The sequence below is a fragment of the Psammomys obesus genome, unplaced genomic scaffold (assembly GCF_907164565.1).
Source record: "Psammomys obesus unplaced genomic scaffold, mPsaObe1.curated_primary_1811, whole genome shotgun sequence".
NCBI lineage: Eukaryota > Metazoa > Chordata > Mammalia > Rodentia > Muridae > Psammomys > Psammomys obesus.
The window spans coordinates 148,994-165,605 of record NW_026596396.1 but is presented as its reverse complement, the minus strand read 5'-3'; the positions used below and the strand labels follow the sequence as shown (position 1 = coordinate 165,605).

General features: G+C 45.7%; 2 protein-coding genes across 2 annotated transcripts; one reads left to right on the top strand and one right to left on the bottom strand.

The window, feature by feature from the left end:
• The first annotated feature begins 5,624 nt into the window (after positions 1-5,624).
• On the top strand, positions 5,625-9,485 carry Pcsk1n (proprotein convertase subtilisin/kexin type 1 inhibitor). Its single transcript, XM_055597495.1, has 3 exons — positions 5,625-5,861; positions 8,316-8,785; positions 9,154-9,485. The coding sequence occupies exons 1-3, from the start codon at positions 5,748-5,750 to the stop codon at positions 9,347-9,349; spliced, it is 780 nt and encodes a 259-aa protein (XP_055453470.1). The 5' UTR covers positions 5,625-5,747; the 3' UTR covers positions 9,350-9,485.
• Positions 9,486-11,167: 1,682 nt separating this feature from the next.
• Positions 11,168-11,842, bottom strand: Eras (ES cell expressed Ras). The gene has a single exon (XM_055597494.1). The coding sequence runs from the start codon at positions 11,840-11,842 to the stop codon at positions 11,168-11,170; it is 675 nt and encodes a 224-aa protein (XP_055453469.1).
• Positions 11,843-16,612: the final 4,770 nt, after the last annotated feature.

Below are 16,612 nucleotides of genomic sequence, written 5' to 3'. Positions count from 1 at the left end.
TAACATTCTATCCACATGTTCAAGGAAAGGGCACTGAAGGAAAAAACAAAACAAAACAATAAAAACCCGCAAGAGAGGAGGGAGATAGAAGAACAGGGATAAAGTAACAGAGGGAAAGCAGATGATGTTAGGATTTTGGAACAAAACCTGCTTCTAGGTTGCCTAGCAACTTATGATGTCATCATGTGCCGCTGACCAGGTGGCCACACCTGGAAGGCGTAGTTACATTGCCCCTTAAAGGGACAACCGGACATGTGGTCTCCCTCTCTCGGTCCTTCCTCTCTAACAGGCCCCCTCCTTTGTCTAACTTCTCTCTTTTTCCCTCCCTCCCTCCCTCTTACTTTCCCCCATCATGTCTTGCTCTCCCTTCTCTCTCTCCATATCCACCTAATAAATCTCTTTTATATATAAGATCTGTCGTATGCCTAATCGTCTTTATTTAATTAGTTTGTCCCATAACCTTACAGATGATGTAATGAGGGTCTATAGTTACAGATACTGGAGAGACCAAGGCAGGTTTCAAGCGCTCTACCAACATTTTGTAAATGACATGCTTTACAGTAGAAAAACCCAGACAGTTATTGACTCTCCTTTGGCATTCTGATTTGAGTCTCTGTTTCCCAGATGAATGTCGGCTCTTCTGATCATGGTAATAAATTGTAAAAATCTTTGAGATTTGTAGCATAATTTTGGATAAGCCAAAATAATTTTTCTCTTAACTCATTTTCTACTTATTTAAATTGAGAATTAACAGCAAATTCAAGAACTAACCCAGTATACAGAAAGTCATAGACATTTCTAATTATTTCGGAGGACTCTTATCATAATAAATTAAAAGAAACAAAAATTCCTTAAAGAAGGAATATCTGAAAGTTTATATTAAACAGTTAATAATTGTTCACAAAACATGCCAACTAAAATCACAAAAGCCTGAAACATGACATATTTGGGAGAGTGCTTGCCTATCCTACAGAAAGCAATAGGTTTGGTTCCATATACAGAATAAACTAGATTGGGATATATACCTGTAAATTCCAGGATCAGAAATTCAATGGCATTGTTACCTAGAGAGAGAGCTCCAGGGCAGCCCAGGAAAAATGAGACCCTACCTTGACAGACAGAGAGAGAAACTGTCATAAAATAAACATAGACAGAGATTTAACATTTTAAAGATTTATGTATTTACTTTATGCATATGTGCGCTCTGTTTTCATGCACACCAGAAGAAGGAATCATATTCCATTACAGACAGTTGTGAGCTACTATGTGGGGGCTGGGAATTGAACTCAGGACCTCTGGAAGAGCAGCCAGTGCTCTTCACCTCTCAGCCATCTCTCCAGCCCCCCAAATTTAATATTTTAATCATCCTGAGAATATAACAGGGAAAGCCTGATTCAGATTCTCTTATACTCTCTTTTAACAGTCAGAACAGAAAACTTGTGCCCATATGTCTCCTACCAGTTACTAGGTGGGTCGGCGTCTTCTAATCAATTCTACCCTCTCACAATGTCACCCCTGTGACCTCAGTGTCAACAGACTGCCCCTCCCCCCCATTCCCATGCTAATTACAAAGACTTGGTGGTTTTCCTTCTTGTTGTTGGGTTGTTTTTGTTTTTGTTTTCAGTGGCAGAGGATTTAATGGAAAAGGACGGGCAGACTAGTGCTGGGAATGGGATCCTGAGTCTTGAGCATAAACATGCCAGACAGCACTCTACTGTGAACTCCCAGAAGTCCTTACCTTTGCTTGTGGTTGGCATGCTATAAACAGGTTCCCTAAGCCCCTCCTCAGTTTGGTTAATGTGCTAGGGTAAAAATTTACTTATGCTTACCTAGTTATTATAATAGATATTACCAACCATATGAATTATATACCAAAGGAAGAGATGGAGCGCCATGGGGGCAGGGACAAAAAAGATCTCATGCCCTCTCCAGGGATGCCAAACTCAAGAAACTACTATGTATCTAGCTAAGCAGAACTCTTCTAAATCTAGTCCTTGTTGGCTTCAGTTTATGAACACAATTCATTATAACTGTGGGTCATATACATTACCTTTAGTTAGTCTCTAGAGAAGTGGGAGGTGGGGCCCAAGTTCCAGCTCCCAAATTCCATCTGACATCTGGTCACCCAGCCCCCACCGTGAAGCTACCAAGAGGTGGTCAGTCAACAGATAATCATTAGCATGTTAAAAGGTAATCACAGGGTGGGGGAGGAAAGGGGGGACGGGAGCTGCGGCATGGAGGCGCCATGGTCTCTGGGCTGGATTGAGAACCTGAGGCTTTCCGGTTGTAGCCAGAAGCCCTGGAACACCCAAGGTTTTCTCTTGGGCCCTTCCTGCTTCCTGGCCCCACAGGCACTTCTTGCTCACCATACAGAAAAAAAAAACCTGCCTCAAAACAAAACACCCTTGTGGCTGCTTGCTTCATCAAAAGCAAGAAAGTAATTAAGAGTCTCCTTCATGCAAAGTTGTTTCATCTTATGTTTAATATACACATATGTTACATATAACCTGTCACTTTTAGTCATAAAAACACTTGATGGGAGTGGACTATATACATAAAAGATGTGAACACCAAGAGGTGGGGGAAATGGAAGCCCTCTCAAGTGTGTGTCTGTTATATTGGTGTTTAATCCTCAGGTCCATAAAGAAATGTGCTTCTTGTATGTGATCTGAGGCAGAGTCTGGCTGGTCTTGCACTTTCTTCCTAGCCATAAGTGGCCATAGACTTACAGCAGTCCTCCTGCCTCAGCCTTCCAAGGGCTGGGATTACAGATGGGCACTAGCAAGCCAGTCTTTCATAAAGGCAACCAGGAAAGGATTTGCACTGTGACATCACCTCTGATCCTGGGAATATACATGCAAAGCAATGGAGTAGATAAGTCCTAGGCCACTCAGATGGATCTTTCTTTTCCCTGCTTTTCATTTTCTTTTAGGCAGGCTCTTGTATGTACTCCAGGCTAGGCTGGAACTCGCTATCCTTTAGCTTCTGCTCCTAAATGCTGAAATTATAGGAGTGTACCAGTAGTACATGCTCTTTTCTTCACTTTTACTATTTATTTAATTTTTAATTTTCAATTTTTTGTTATAGGGTCTCTCTGTGTAACCTTGGCTGACCAGACTAGGTAGACTAGGCTGGGCTTGAACTCATAGAGCTCTTCATGCTTCTATGTCCTTAGTTCTAGGGTAAAAGGGGTCTGCCACCATGCCAGGCTTTACTTCACTTTTACTTTATGCCATGTCACCATACTTTGTTTTAATTACAGTTTAATTTGTTGTTTGTTTGTTTGTTTGTTTTTTCAAGACAGGGTTTCTCTGTATAGCCCTGGCTGTCCTGGACTCACTTTGTAGACCAGGCTGGCCTCGAACTCAGAGATATGCCTCCCCAAGTGCTTCCCCAAGTGCTGGGTTAATTTTTTTTCTTTAATTTCATTTGTAAATGAAAATATATTGTTTTCTTCTGATTATAGCAGCAATGTGTATTACTCATGACTTTCTTTTTCACATAACTCTAAAAGAGACTATAACAGTCACTGGTTATTTCTCTACCCAGAAATAAGCAATGTCAGCATTGCCTTATCCATTTTTTCCCTTGTGGGTACACATATTAACTTTATCAGACTCTCTGGGTTCTTTTCTTTTTTTTTTTTTATTTGGTGCTGGAGTTCAAATCCAGCTACAGACATGCTTTACAAGTGAGCTACAGCCCCAGCCTCTGAAATATCATTTTAGTGTTTTAGGTTTTGTTGTTGTTGCTTGCTTTTAAGACAGGGTTTCACTTTGTAGCCCAGACTGCTTTTGGAACTCTCTATGTAGACCAGGTTGGCCATGGACTCATAAAGATCTGCCTGCTGAGTGCTGGGATTAAAGGTGTGTGCCACCATGCCCAGCTGATGTATCATTTTATATATTTATTTTATCTTTATTTTTCTGGTTATGGAGTGAACTGCAGGCCTCAAACATGAGTGTGTTCTACCGCTTCTAATGTGTTTGAGACAGTATCTTACTGTATATCTTTGGCTGGCCTTGAACTCCCTGTGTTTAAGCTGCCCTGAAAATTATGACATTCCTGCCTCTGCCTTCCAGGGGCCAAGGTTATAGGAATGTGTCACTATATTTAGGTTGAGGATAATTTTTCTTCCTATGTTAGTGGCATGAACCTCATGTTTGTGCTAGGCAGCTGCTTTACCATTGAGCTTCATCTTCAGCCCTTTTCCCTTTTGCAGCACTGGGGATGTATGCTGGGCAAGAACTCAGTGACTGAGCTATATCCTCAAATCCTTTTTTGCTTCTTATTTGAGATAGGGTCCTATTATGTTGTATAGGCAGGCCTTAAACTGACTATCTGTGTATTTATGCAGGTTCAGAACCTGCTTTGTGCTGGGCATGGTGTTTTACGCCTTTAATCCCAGGGCTCAGGAAGCAGAGACAGGCAAATTTCTGTGAGTTTGAGGTCAGCCTGGACTACATAGTGAGTTCCTCGACAACCAGGGCTATGTAGTGATGCCCTGTCAAAAAAACCAAAACCAAAACCAAAACCCCCTACTTTGTAGGTGAAGGTAGCACCACCAGACCCACTTTATGTGGTATTTGGGAGCAAACCCAGGGTTCTGCACACACTAAACCTACACCCTACACCCCTAGGCCGTTGAACTAGATGTAGTCTAGACACGCTTTGAACTTTAGATACTTCTCCCTCAGCCTCCCAAGTAGCTGGGATGATAGGCCTGAGCCACCAGGCCTGGCTTTCTCAACCTTTTGTTGTATCATTTAAAAAAAAATTATTTACTTATTTGTGTGTGAGTTGGAGAGCACAATTGCAGCAGCATATACCTGTGAAAAGGAAAGCACAGTTTTCAGGAGTTTTTTTTTTTTTTTTTCTTTCCACAGTATTTGTACCCAGTGAGCCATGTCACCAGCCATAGTATATAATTTTTAAGTGGCTTGAAATTATTTCTGGAACAATATATGGACATAAATCTATGTATGTACTTACAGGAAAACAAGTAAATACAGGCAGCAAATTAAAACAGGAGAATTTGTGAGAGATTGAAGGAGATGCTGTTAGAAACAGGGAGAGATGGGTGGGGAAAGGAAGATAGAGAGAACTGAGGCCACATGAGGACAAAAACCAACATAGCCATGGAGAGGTGAAGGTACTGACAAAGAGGTAAGAGAGTAGAAAGGAACATTTAGTGAGCTCCTACTTAATATCACCCCTACAGATCTTTAAATGTCAATTTGAGGTTGCAGTTGCTAGTAATAACTTCATCGGGGCATGAGGCTAATTCATAGCAGGATCAACTGAGCTGGCTATGGATTAATTTCTCTGAGAACATCGTGGTTCATAGCATGTAGCCAGTAATTGTTTATCCACCAAACTGAGTAGAGTCTGTTGTCTCCCCAAGGACAGAGACCAGACCCTTATTTCAGCCCACTGAGTCAATTTTCCATGTCTGTCTGGTAATTCATCAGCCAAGGTCTATTGCCTTAGCAACTGCCATGGCAACCGCCAGTGCAGACTTCTGTTCTCCACTTTGCCCCTTGGACATCTCCATGGCGATGCACAGGATGAAGAAAAGACCAAAGCCCCGAATTCTGCGCCTGCGTAGAGTGACAGGAAGGGATGAACAGAGGGGGCTAGGCTCCTGGATTTGCGCAGCCGCAGAGCTCGGAGGCTGTGCCTAATAGCCTTGGTGCTGCGCACTTGACAGCCAGTCCGCCTGTCCGGAGCCCGGTTCGTTGGGCAGCATGGCGGGGTCGCCACTGCTCTGCGGGCCGAGGGCCGGGGGCGTCGGTCTTTTGGTGCTGCTGCTCCTGGGCCTTCTGCGGCTGCCCCCGACCCTGTCAGCGAGGCCTGTAAAGGTGCAATCGCAGTCAGCAGGGGGTGGGGGTGGAGTGGGGAGGGAGATGGGGGAAATGGTGAGAGTCATTCTCGCCATTATGCGCATAGAGATTGGCAAGGGTGGCCTGGGCTGCAGGTGACAACCCCCGCGCAGGCCAGATGCAGTTTCAGGGTTTGCAAGTGCTGTTGCTCAGGGCTCAGCCAGCAGATGCACACGGCCTATCCCTCAGCATGTGGGGCCTGGTCTAACCTCGGTGTGCCGGTGGTCTGTGGTGCTGTCCCTGGCCATTTAAGCCGATGATGTAATGGCTGAGGTGTTTGGATATTGTGTTCTTTCAGTGTGTGTCCTTTGGTTTGACTGCCCCTGAATGTCCTACAATACTAAAGATGCTTCTGTTTGACTTTTTGTGGGACTGGTTGCTTCCTCTGTGATACCATGTGTATATCTGTGAACCCTTATGTGTGATGACGTAGTATATGGGCGTATCTTTCTGTGTACTTGTGTGTTTCTGTGTTTGTTTGTTTTCATTTTGGAAGGAGTGGTCCTTGTACTTCAGGGTACATTTCATGGTGGCTTGGGTAGACTGAGTGCTTGGGTTTTTCCTAGGTGCATCCACGAGACAGTTTCCTTTTAGCTTCTTTGTGGAGCTGTGTCATAGCGGGGGAAGAAGCCATGATGTCTCTGTTCTGCATTGTGTTTTGAAGGATGATGCCTGTCCTTGCACCTGGGTGGCTCAGACAGTGGAACTGCAGATCATTTCTCTGACAGGGAATGTGCACACAGGCATGAAAAAAGAACACTTTTATGCGGCTACTTGCAGTGGATCAGTGGATATGGCAGTGTTGGGTTGCATTTGTGACATTTCAAGGGCGTGTGTGTGTGTGTGTGTGTGTGTGTGTGTGTGTGTGTGTGTGTAAGGGGGGGCTTGCTGGTGAGTGACTTCCCTATGGGCTGAGGGTGGTTGATGATGACCAAGGTAGATGCCACCTCTTCAGAGCTGTCTAAATCACAGAGGATTTTTAAGATTATTAAATATTTAACATATATAGAGTAACTATATCACAGTAATTTATAAAACAATGGTAAAATTATCATAGCCATAAAATAATTATCATTACCTTATCATAGCTACTACTCAGCTTAAGAAACAAAGTATGACCAATAATAGGAGTCCTTTGATAGCCTCACCCCCTCCATAGATATTACCTTCTATTTTCTGCCCATTGATTCTTTACTTTTATTGCAGCTTATCTTTAAATGATCTATTGTTTAGTTTCTCCTGCTTTTGGAACATCATACAAATGGAATCAAGCTAGGCATTTGCTTTCTGGTGGTCACTAGGGGTCACTAGGAAGTCCTTAGTGTTTGATAGCCTTAGGCCATCTACAATGGGATTCTAGAATTTGCTTTAGTGTGTGTGGGGGGGGGGGGGGGGGGTTGCATGTAGTTTTGTATCCGAGGCCTTTCTGCAAGCTAGCTCCCAAAACCTTTTTTTGGTTTTCTTTGGTGGGAGATTCATTTATATTGAAGTCTGTGGTTATAGGTAATTTATTGGTGCACAAAATCATATACTATGAATGTATCATGTGCATAATAGTATGTCATTGTTTATTTCCAGGGCATTCTTTCCTTTATTCCACTACTTTTATGCTTTATAAAATACTAATGTGATGATTCAAGAATTTATGTCTAGTAGGCTGTGAGTGTAACACCTTAAGAATGGGTCATAAAGCCCATTCTTCTTTTGAGACATGGGCAGTTTCCTTTTCAAAATCATTTTTGCATTTTTTCTTTTGTTTTGTTTCTCGAGACAGGGTTTCTCCGTGTAGTCCAGGCTGTCCTGGAACTCGATTTGTAGACCAGGCTGGTCTTGAACTCGGGAATCTGCCTGTCTTTACCTCCCAAGTGCTGGCATTAAAGGCATACACTACCATGCCCAGCTTACTTTTGCAAATTTAATTTCTAATAGTGAAATGTTATAGTTTTATTCCAAACCTGGCACCACTACCCCCCCAAAAAAAAGAAGAAAAGCAAAAAGGGAAAAGAGGGCTGGGGATATGGCTCGAAGAGCACTGTCGGCTCTTCCAAAGGTCCTGAGTTCAATTCCCAGCAACCACATTGTGGCTCGAAACCCTCTAGAATGAGATCTGGATACATAGTAAATAAATAAATCTTTAAAAAAAGAAAAAAGGGAAAAGAAACAGTAACAGCCTGGCACCCAGAGGACTCAGCCAAGTTCTGAGTGATTGAGGCCTCACTGAGGCTGTGTGGATCTTAGAAGTGTTTAGTGGTCTTATCCCTTGAAGATATTCAGGGATTTCCCGAGCTTTAGAGAAGAAAGGAATTTTGGAGGCGCCCAGTCAATGTGGTGGTTATTTAAAATCCGTGGAGCCCCACCCCTAGTAGGACGTTGTTAGAAGGGACAATGACGATATTATTTTCCCTTACACCCCACCACTTCATCTTCCCTCAGGAGCCCCGCAGTCTGAGCGCAGCATCTGCACCCTTGGCTGAGACTGGCACCCCCCGCCGCTTGCGTCGGGCTGTGGCCCGAGGAGAGGCGGCAGGGGCGGTGCAGGAGCTAGCGCGGGCGCTGGCGCACCTGCTGGAGGCTGAGAGACAGGAACGGGCGCGTGCTGAGGCGCAAGAGGTGGAGGATCAGCAGGCGCGGGTCCTGGCGCAGCTGCTGCGGGCCTGGGGTTCCCCGCGCTCTTCGGAGCCGCCCGTGGTCCCAAACGATGACCCTGACGCTCCTGCTGCACAGCTTGCACGGGCTCTGCTCCGAGCTCGCCTAGACCCGGCCGCCCTCGCCGCCCAGCTTGTTCCCGCGCCTGCCACTGCAATGCGACCACGGCCCCCAGTGTACGATGATGGCCCCACCGGCCCGGATGTCGAGGACGTCGGTGGCGACGAGACTCCTGATGTGGACCCGGAGCTGCTGAGGTGCGGGGGGGGGGGGTGTTGAGGGAGGGGATCAGGGAAAGTAGAACGAGGGCGGCAGGACTTGTTTTACACCTTGGGAGCGAGCAAGATCTCCAAAGCGCTGCTCTGGAGCCTAAGAAGTGAAGTCCTGGGTACAGGGGACAGACACTGGATTGGTGGGACAATGCAGGACTAGGGCTCCCCGGGTGGATCCTTTTCTGCCAGGGGTGGTCCTTGGGGAAGGCAGTTTCTGCAGTGGAACGCGGAGACCTCTGACTTCATCCGAAAGTAGTGGTGAGTCCCGCAGGCCCTTAGTGGGAGTTGCAAGCAATATGGAGTTACAATGTTGTGTTGTCCGGATTCTCACTGAATTCCGCTTCATATTGCAGGTACTTGCTGGGGCGGATCCTCACCGGCAGTTCGGAGCCAGAGGCTGCTTCGGCCCCACGCCGCCTCCGCCGAGCCGCGGACCAGGACTTGGGACCGGAGGTGCCTCCTGAGAGTGTGCTGGGGGCGCTACTACGGGTCAAACGCCTGGAGAACCCCTTGCCCCAGGCGCCGGCACGCCGTCTCCTCCCTCCTTGAGCGATGCAGCATCCTGCCACGCCCTGTAACCCAGGAGCGCCCCAACCACCCTGACTTCCTGCCAGCACGGCTGCTTACCCCGGCAACCCCGACATTCCTATCCCCTGAGGCCTCAATAAATGCGATCTATAGCAGATGTTTGTTTGAGTGGTGTGTAGTTGGGTCCAGTGGATTTGGAGGACACATTACCTATTTGGGTTCTGTACTGACATGGAATAAGCGCCTGTCTAGTTGGTGCTTTTCTCACTGGCAAAGGCACCTACACAGACACTGGCATTGCAGTCCTCACCAGGTGCCTGGGCTGGGCTTCACTGGAAGGCTCTTAGGTTACTTTCAGCATCTGTCAGGAGTCCACGGCACTAAAGGCCAAGGGGCTATGGCTACACTTGCTGTCCACCAGGTCCAGGCATGTAAGGGCCCAAGGTGGATCACATCTGCCGCAGCTGGTCCAAACATCTAGCATGGCATCAACTACGCCAAGCACTGACCATACAGGGCTCGAAATATTCAGCCCTCGATATGTGCAAATTTTTGCACAAGTGTCATTTCATAATATTTTTCTTTTTTTTTTTTTTTTTTCAAGACAGGGATTCTGTGTAGCCTTGGCTGTCCTGGACTCACTTTGTAGACCAGGCTGGCCTCAAACTCACAGAGATCCAATGCCTCTGCCTCCCTGAGTGCTGGGATTACAGGCATACACCACCATCCCCTGGTTCATATGGCTTTTTTTAACCTTTTCACTGTCTACTGTTGTTCAAGGATGGAGGTTCTTTTGGTTATTTTGTTCCTTTTGTTTTTTGAGACAAGGTTTCTCTGTATAGCCCTGGAACTCCCTCTAGACTGGGCTGGCCCAGAAAAGATCTTCCTGCCTCTTTCTCTGCAGGGATTAAAAGTGAGTGCTACCACACCCAGCCCTTTCTTTCTTCTTAATATTGTTAACTGCTAGGCCTTTAACTTTGTTTTGTTTTCTTTTTCAAAACAGAATCTCACTAGCTCTAGTTATCCTGGAACTCACTATATAGACCAGACTGGTTTCAAAGTCAAGAGATCTGATTGCCTCTTCCTCCTGAGTGCTAGGATTACAGGTGTGTGCCACTAATATGCTCAGGTCCCCAAAATTCCTTAAATGAAAAAAAGATCTAACTCAAACATTCTCCCATCCACATAATGAAAGCTGGATACACACCTGTAATAGCAACACCTGAGAGGTAGAGACAGGGAGATCAATCAGGTAGGAGTTCAGTCTCAGCCTGGGCTACATGAGACTGTCTCAAAGGAAACAAAGCTTGGCACGGTGGCACATACCTTTTATTCCAGGGCTCAGTAGGCAGAGGCACACAGATCTCTGAGTTTCAGGCAGGGATACATAGTAAGAACCTGTCTAAAAAACACCCCCCCGCCAAAAAAAAAAAACAAAAAAACAAACAAACAAACAAAAAAAAAAAAACAAAGAAAGAGAGAGAAAGAAAGGGAGAAAGAAAGAAACCGGGACCCAGTGGCTCACATGCCTTTAATTCAGGGAGCCTGAGGCAGGCAGATCCTTTTGAGTTCAAGGCCAGTCTGGTCTACAAAGTGAGTCCAGGACAGCCAGAAAGAAACCTTGTTTAAAACAAACAAACAAACAAAAAAAAACAAAACAATACAAAACAAAAAAACCCTAAAAACCAAAAAAGACAGGTTGGAGGCAGCTTTGAATCCTGAGAACATTTATTTTGCATAGAACTTTATAGAACACAACCAATGCTGGACATCCCATGTTACCACCTAACACTAAGAGAATTGTCATCTTGACATGACAATTTTGCTTGACTAAGATCTTCAGGCCACAGAGCAGCCACAGCTACACTTGGCTTTGTGGTGTCGGGTCTTCTCCCTGCTAGCCTCAGCTGTAGCCTCCTGGGTCCTCTTAATCTCATGGACAAGCAGAGTAAAGGCTTCCTCTACACCTTGCCCTGTCTTGGCTGAGGTCTTCACTAAGGGGACTCCCCACTTGTGAGCAGCAGCATACACATGTTCAGCATAAGTCGCCAGGTCACACTTGTTGCCCACCAGTACCAGAGGCTGCTTGTGGTGAGAGCTACAAGAGGACCATATTTGCTGCAGCTTATCCAGAGACGAGGGGTCATCAAGAGCAAAGACACCCAGCACGCCATCACCAGCTGCCAAGCACTGGTCTCGCAGGGCCCGGTGGATATCCTGCCCAGCTGTATCCAGCATATTCAGAATGTAGCCCCCATTGTCCAGGGCCACTTCCTTCCAGTAGGAATCCTGGATAGTGGGATCATGGTCTTTCACGAAGGTGCTGTGGGCCATCTGGATAACGAGAGCACTTTTACCAACACCACTTGCACCCACCACCACCACCTTGTACTCAGGTAGCTGCCTGCCAGCATCTTTGCATTGTGCCCAAGCCTCATGGCTTTCCTCTGGGGATCTGCTGCATTGGGAGCTGGGACTCAGGTCGAAGATGCTAGAGTTTGTTGGCAATGCCATTCCCAACAGCTCAAGGAAGAGATGTAAAACTGCAGGTGCTGAGAGTGAGAACAGCAACTTGGGCAAGCCTGGTTAAAAGAAAGCAGAGCACCTGGTGTAATTGAGTCAACTTAGGTAAGTATATACTACACTGTTTTCTCCTTATTTGGCAGTGGGGTGAGACAAGGGTCTTAACATGTAGCTCTGGCCAGCTTGGAATTTGTCTTACAGGTCAAGCTGACCTCAAAGTTTCAGCAATCTTCCTGCTTCTATCTTCCCAGTACTAGAATTACAGGTGTGAGCCACCATGTCCAGCTACCCTCTTCTTTGTTTTAGAGATAGAAGGCAGTTTTTCTTTTAACAAGCCTGGGGATAAAACCCACAGCTTCTACCATTCAGCTACTTCTTCAGAATCAAGAAAGGATATTTCTTATACACACATACACACGTAAAAAATTATATCTATATTATATATTTATATAAATTATATATTGTATATTATATTTGTATAAATTATATAATTTTTAGATTTCATTTATTTTGTACATGAGAGTGTTAGATTGGGGTTGATGGAGGTGACTTATCCCTTCCAGGTGTAGGGTTATGCATGTATGCCACAGCATTTGTGTCGAGGTCAAAGGACAAGTTATGGGAGTAGATTCTCTTCTACAGTAGTAAGGCAGGTTTGGTGGCAACGGCCTTTATCTCTGAGCCATCTTGCCTGCCCCGGGATTTTTCAAGTACTCCTACTGATTATTAATAAGCACTACATGAAGCCCAACTATTTAAAATGTGCTATTCAGTAAAGTTTGGCATATCCATGGAGTTGTATAACCATCACTACAGTTGAATTTGAGAACGTTTTACAATTTTTGGACATCTTTGTCTCCTGGAAAAGAATCTCTATGTTCCTTAGCAGTCTCTCTCCGCTGCACAAAGACAGTGGGATTTGGTTGTCTTTGAACTCCAGTGTGGCACAGTAGTGCCTGTCTGGTGACTGGCTGCTTGGAACTTTTCCATCTAATGGATCTATGTTCTAAAAGAATACCATATTATAGAAAGATAATAAATCAAGGCTGGAGATCTATATAGCTCAGTTGGTATAGTGCTTGTTTTGCATGCGTGGAGCCCTGAGTTCAATCCTCAGCACCTCATGCCTGGTGGTTCATATGTACAGTTCCAGTATTCAGGAGGTAGAGGAAAGATTGGAAGTTAAAGGTCACCCTCGGTTATATAACAAGTTAGAAGCCAGATCAGATTTAAAACAAAACAAAAAAAAAAAAACAAAAAAAAAAAAAACAAAACCAAGGCCAACCAAATTGCACAGTCTAGTAACCACCTATTGCAAACAGGGACATAGAGATGCACAAAAAGTCAAACAAAACTAGGGGGTGTGTGGTTCCCTTGGTAAAACACATAATAGCATGCATGAAGTTCTGTTTTCACTCCTCAGTACAATACAAAATCAGGCACAGGACCAACAAGATGGCTCAGTGGCTAATGTGTAGCAACCCAAGTGCTTTTCTAGAACCTGCAATCATACACAAGTTTATTTGAGCATCTAGGAAGCAGAGGCAGGTGAATTTCTGCGAGTTCCAGGCCAGCCAGGGGCTACATACTGAGACCCTGACTCAAAAAAACAAAACAAACAAACAACCAAAACCAAAACCAATACCAACAACTAAAACCCCAAAACAACAGCGCCTCCCGCAACAAAAGCAATCTTAACTGCTGTGACCTGGATATCACTTTCTACATTTTATGTTATATTCTGCATTGTTGTCTATAATCTCATGTTGTTTACCACGAGACAACAAGTTCTAATGTTCAGTATTTTATTATTTAATCTTAGCTAAATCAACTTTTAAAAATCTTCCTGTATGCCAAGCATTGTGATATGGCACAGAACAAAACAGGCTCAACTCCAGGGTCCTTAAGAGAGATTCTGGTGACAAGACAGACTATAAATATGATAAGTAAGGAAATTATCTTGCATAGTAGAAGAAGTTAGGCACACAGCAGGTGCTCAATTTGTGTTAGCTATTAAAAGCAAGTCATTAACTCACTGAATGCACCTCCATATCTTCTTGGGGAAGCACCTTCCAGAGGGACACCATAATGGTGGTTGCCACACTTTCCACTAGAAACTGGGGGGGGCGTCTGGGGGCAAGTAGTGGGGTCCAGGGATCCCTAGAAGATCTGTAGAGTTTTGGGTAATAAGGTGTGGTGGGGGTTGTGGGACGATCTCAGGTGGAGGGATCCTTGAAAAGGGCTACTGGAAGTACATACCCGCAAAGAGGTAAACGGTGAGAAGGAAAGCGAGCAGAGAACAGTCTTAGAGTATCCTAGTGTTTGGGGCCACAGAGAGGTAGTCTGTGGAGGAGCGACCAGGATGATTTCAGTAAGGAGTCCCGGGTAGTAAAAGAATCCATGTGCGGATAGGGGGCGGAAGGTGGGAGGTGGGAGTAGAGCAGGTAAAAAAGAGAGGTCAGGTTCAGATATATTCCGACGGTGGGACTAAACAGCTTCAGTTTCTTTTCAAGATTAAAAGACAGGGAATCAGGAAAGAATGACTCTTAAATTTGGGGCTAGAACAGCAGAAAATCTGGGGGTGCTATGATCAAAGGTGGGGGTAAGTCAAAGAAGACTGCTTCCCTAAGGTGCTGGCATTATCACAGTAGGAGCATAGGAAAGGTCGAGTGAGCCCTCAATATGGCCACACTCAACCTGATCCTTGTGACACCTCAGGGAGGATAGGGCTATAGTTTCCGTGTCTTTTATTCACAAGGAACAGGGAGGGGACTGGTTTCAGGAGGGGATGGTAGAAACACCACAGCACTGCACCTCAGCTTTCTGCTCAAGTTACAGAGCCCCCTACTGCGTAGAGTGCTGATGGAGAATCCCCAAAGGGCTCTGGAGACCTTGTGGCTTTGAGCCGCTTTTGGATTTGAGCAAGCAGCTTGAATCAGTCTTGTGGACTCGCATCTCTGACCTAGGAAGGCTAGAGCCCCAGGAAGGCGAGCAAAAGCAGGCTGGGCACACAGGGTCAAAGGGAGACGGAAGGGTATACAGAGTCACTCCAAATAAGAGACCTTGTGGCCCCCTTCTCAGGTTAACCTGAACAACTCGCCTGGTCTCCGTGCTTTTCTGCTTTTCTGTATCAGTGTCAGGTGAAGTGTAAAGCTCTGGACTGGGGAAGGGTTACCCTCATCTGTTTCTGTGCTTCTCCACTTTGGACTCAAGTTAGAATGGTTGCCCCATGCTCCTTTCTCCTCCTGCCTCCTTCCACCTCGCAAAACAGTTTTGCTTCCCGTTCAGCACTCAACTAAGTGAAGTGAGTGCAAGGCTTGCTCCTCCAGACAAGGCAAGGGCAGGAAAGGGACCCCTGGAACACCGGAGCAGAGAAAGATGTCTGGGCTAGGAATACCAGAGCCCAGCTTACCTGTGTCCCCAGGAGTGGCGGTCCGCTGAGGTTCGGCAGGCAGCTCTGACCGGACAGTCTGGGGGTTAGGATGCTCCCTACCCAGCAGGGGTCAGAGGGCGGAGATGTGGGCTTGCCCCCTCCCACCTGCCCGACCCCTGACCCCTCCCGCCCCCCAGGCCTTTCCTCTCCCGCATCACACAATGTGGAGAGCAAATGTGGGCGGGACCTCCACCTGCCCCTCTCTACACAGCACACCCCCTCTGGCAAGCCCCTCCCTCTCCTGGACTGAGTAGGGTTGGTTCAGCTTGGGCCATTTGTGTGTGTATATCGCTGTATCAAGGTTTGACCTAGAAAACCACATTTTGGAAACCATTTTGTAAGTGTTTCTTTTAACCAAGGCAACTTGCACAACTTCAGCTGGGTTTCTGGATAGCTATGGGGTAGGTTGTGTGTTTTCCTGAAGGAAAACAGTTGCAGAGGAAGGGGCTGTTTTGTGAGGACAAAAAGAACCGGATCTGAGGCATAAATGCAAATTATAAATCAACCCTCCCCCTTAGACTCTCTTGCAGCTATGATAATCACAGGCCAGAATTCTGAACAATGAAATGTAAAGTGGGTATCTATACTGCTTTCCCAAAGGGGGTCGACTGGGTTGAGACATAGTTCAGTTGGTAGTGATTGCAAAACATGCAGGTACTGCCTAAAATGTGTGAAGCGGCACCCTCCTGTAATCCCAGCATTAGGGAGGTTGGAAGCAGAAGAATCAAAAATGCAAGTCAAGGCTGGAGAGGTGGTCAGTGGTTGCACTTGTTGCTCTTCCAGAAGACCTAGGTTAGATTTCTAGCACCCACATGACTGCTCAAAACCATCTGTAACTCCAGTTCCAGAGGATTTGTCATCCTCTTCTGGCCTTTGTGGACTAGACACGCACATGGTGCAAATACATAAATGCAGGAAAAATATCCATACAAATAAAAATTTTTAAAAAATGTACAGGGTCAGTTTGAAGTCAGGCTGATGTATTGGGGGGGGGGGAGGCGCATTGCCCTCCTTCTTTTTCATTAGGTGAGTCTCTGGGACGAGTAGGCGGCAATCAACAAAATCCTTAACCATCAGCCAAAGCAATTTTCATGATATGGAATAAAACTCCAGAAAAGCCCTCCAGCTATCCAACTTAGGTTAACAGCACTGCACTCTTTCTCTCAGAATGCCACCCACAACCACTACCGCAAAGTTAAAACGAAACCCATCCTTACCCTCACCAAGGAATTCAATGAGATAGATGGGGAAACAGACACAATTTTCATGTCTTCTCACCCTAGAGTTCAGCTGGGACAGATTGAGAACTTTGTCTTTAAGAGACAGGG

Bases quoted from the DNA above. Each gene is read 5' to 3' on its own strand.
- Pcsk1n (XM_055597495.1), top strand. From the start codon at position 5,748: ATGGCGGGGTCGCCACTGCTCTGCGGGCCGAGGGCCGGGGGCGTCGGT. The intron at 5,862-8,315 runs GTGCAATCGCAG...ATCTTCCCTCAG, and splicing joins TGTCAGCGAGGCCTGTAAAG to GAGCCCCGCAGTCTGAGCGC. The intron at 8,786-9,153 runs GTGCGGGGGGGG...TTCATATTGCAG, and splicing joins GTGGACCCGGAGCTGCTGAG to GTACTTGCTGGGGCGGATCC.
- Eras (XM_055597494.1), bottom strand. From the start codon at position 11,842: ATGGCATTGCCAACAAACTCTAGCATCTTCGACCTGAGTCCCAGCTCC.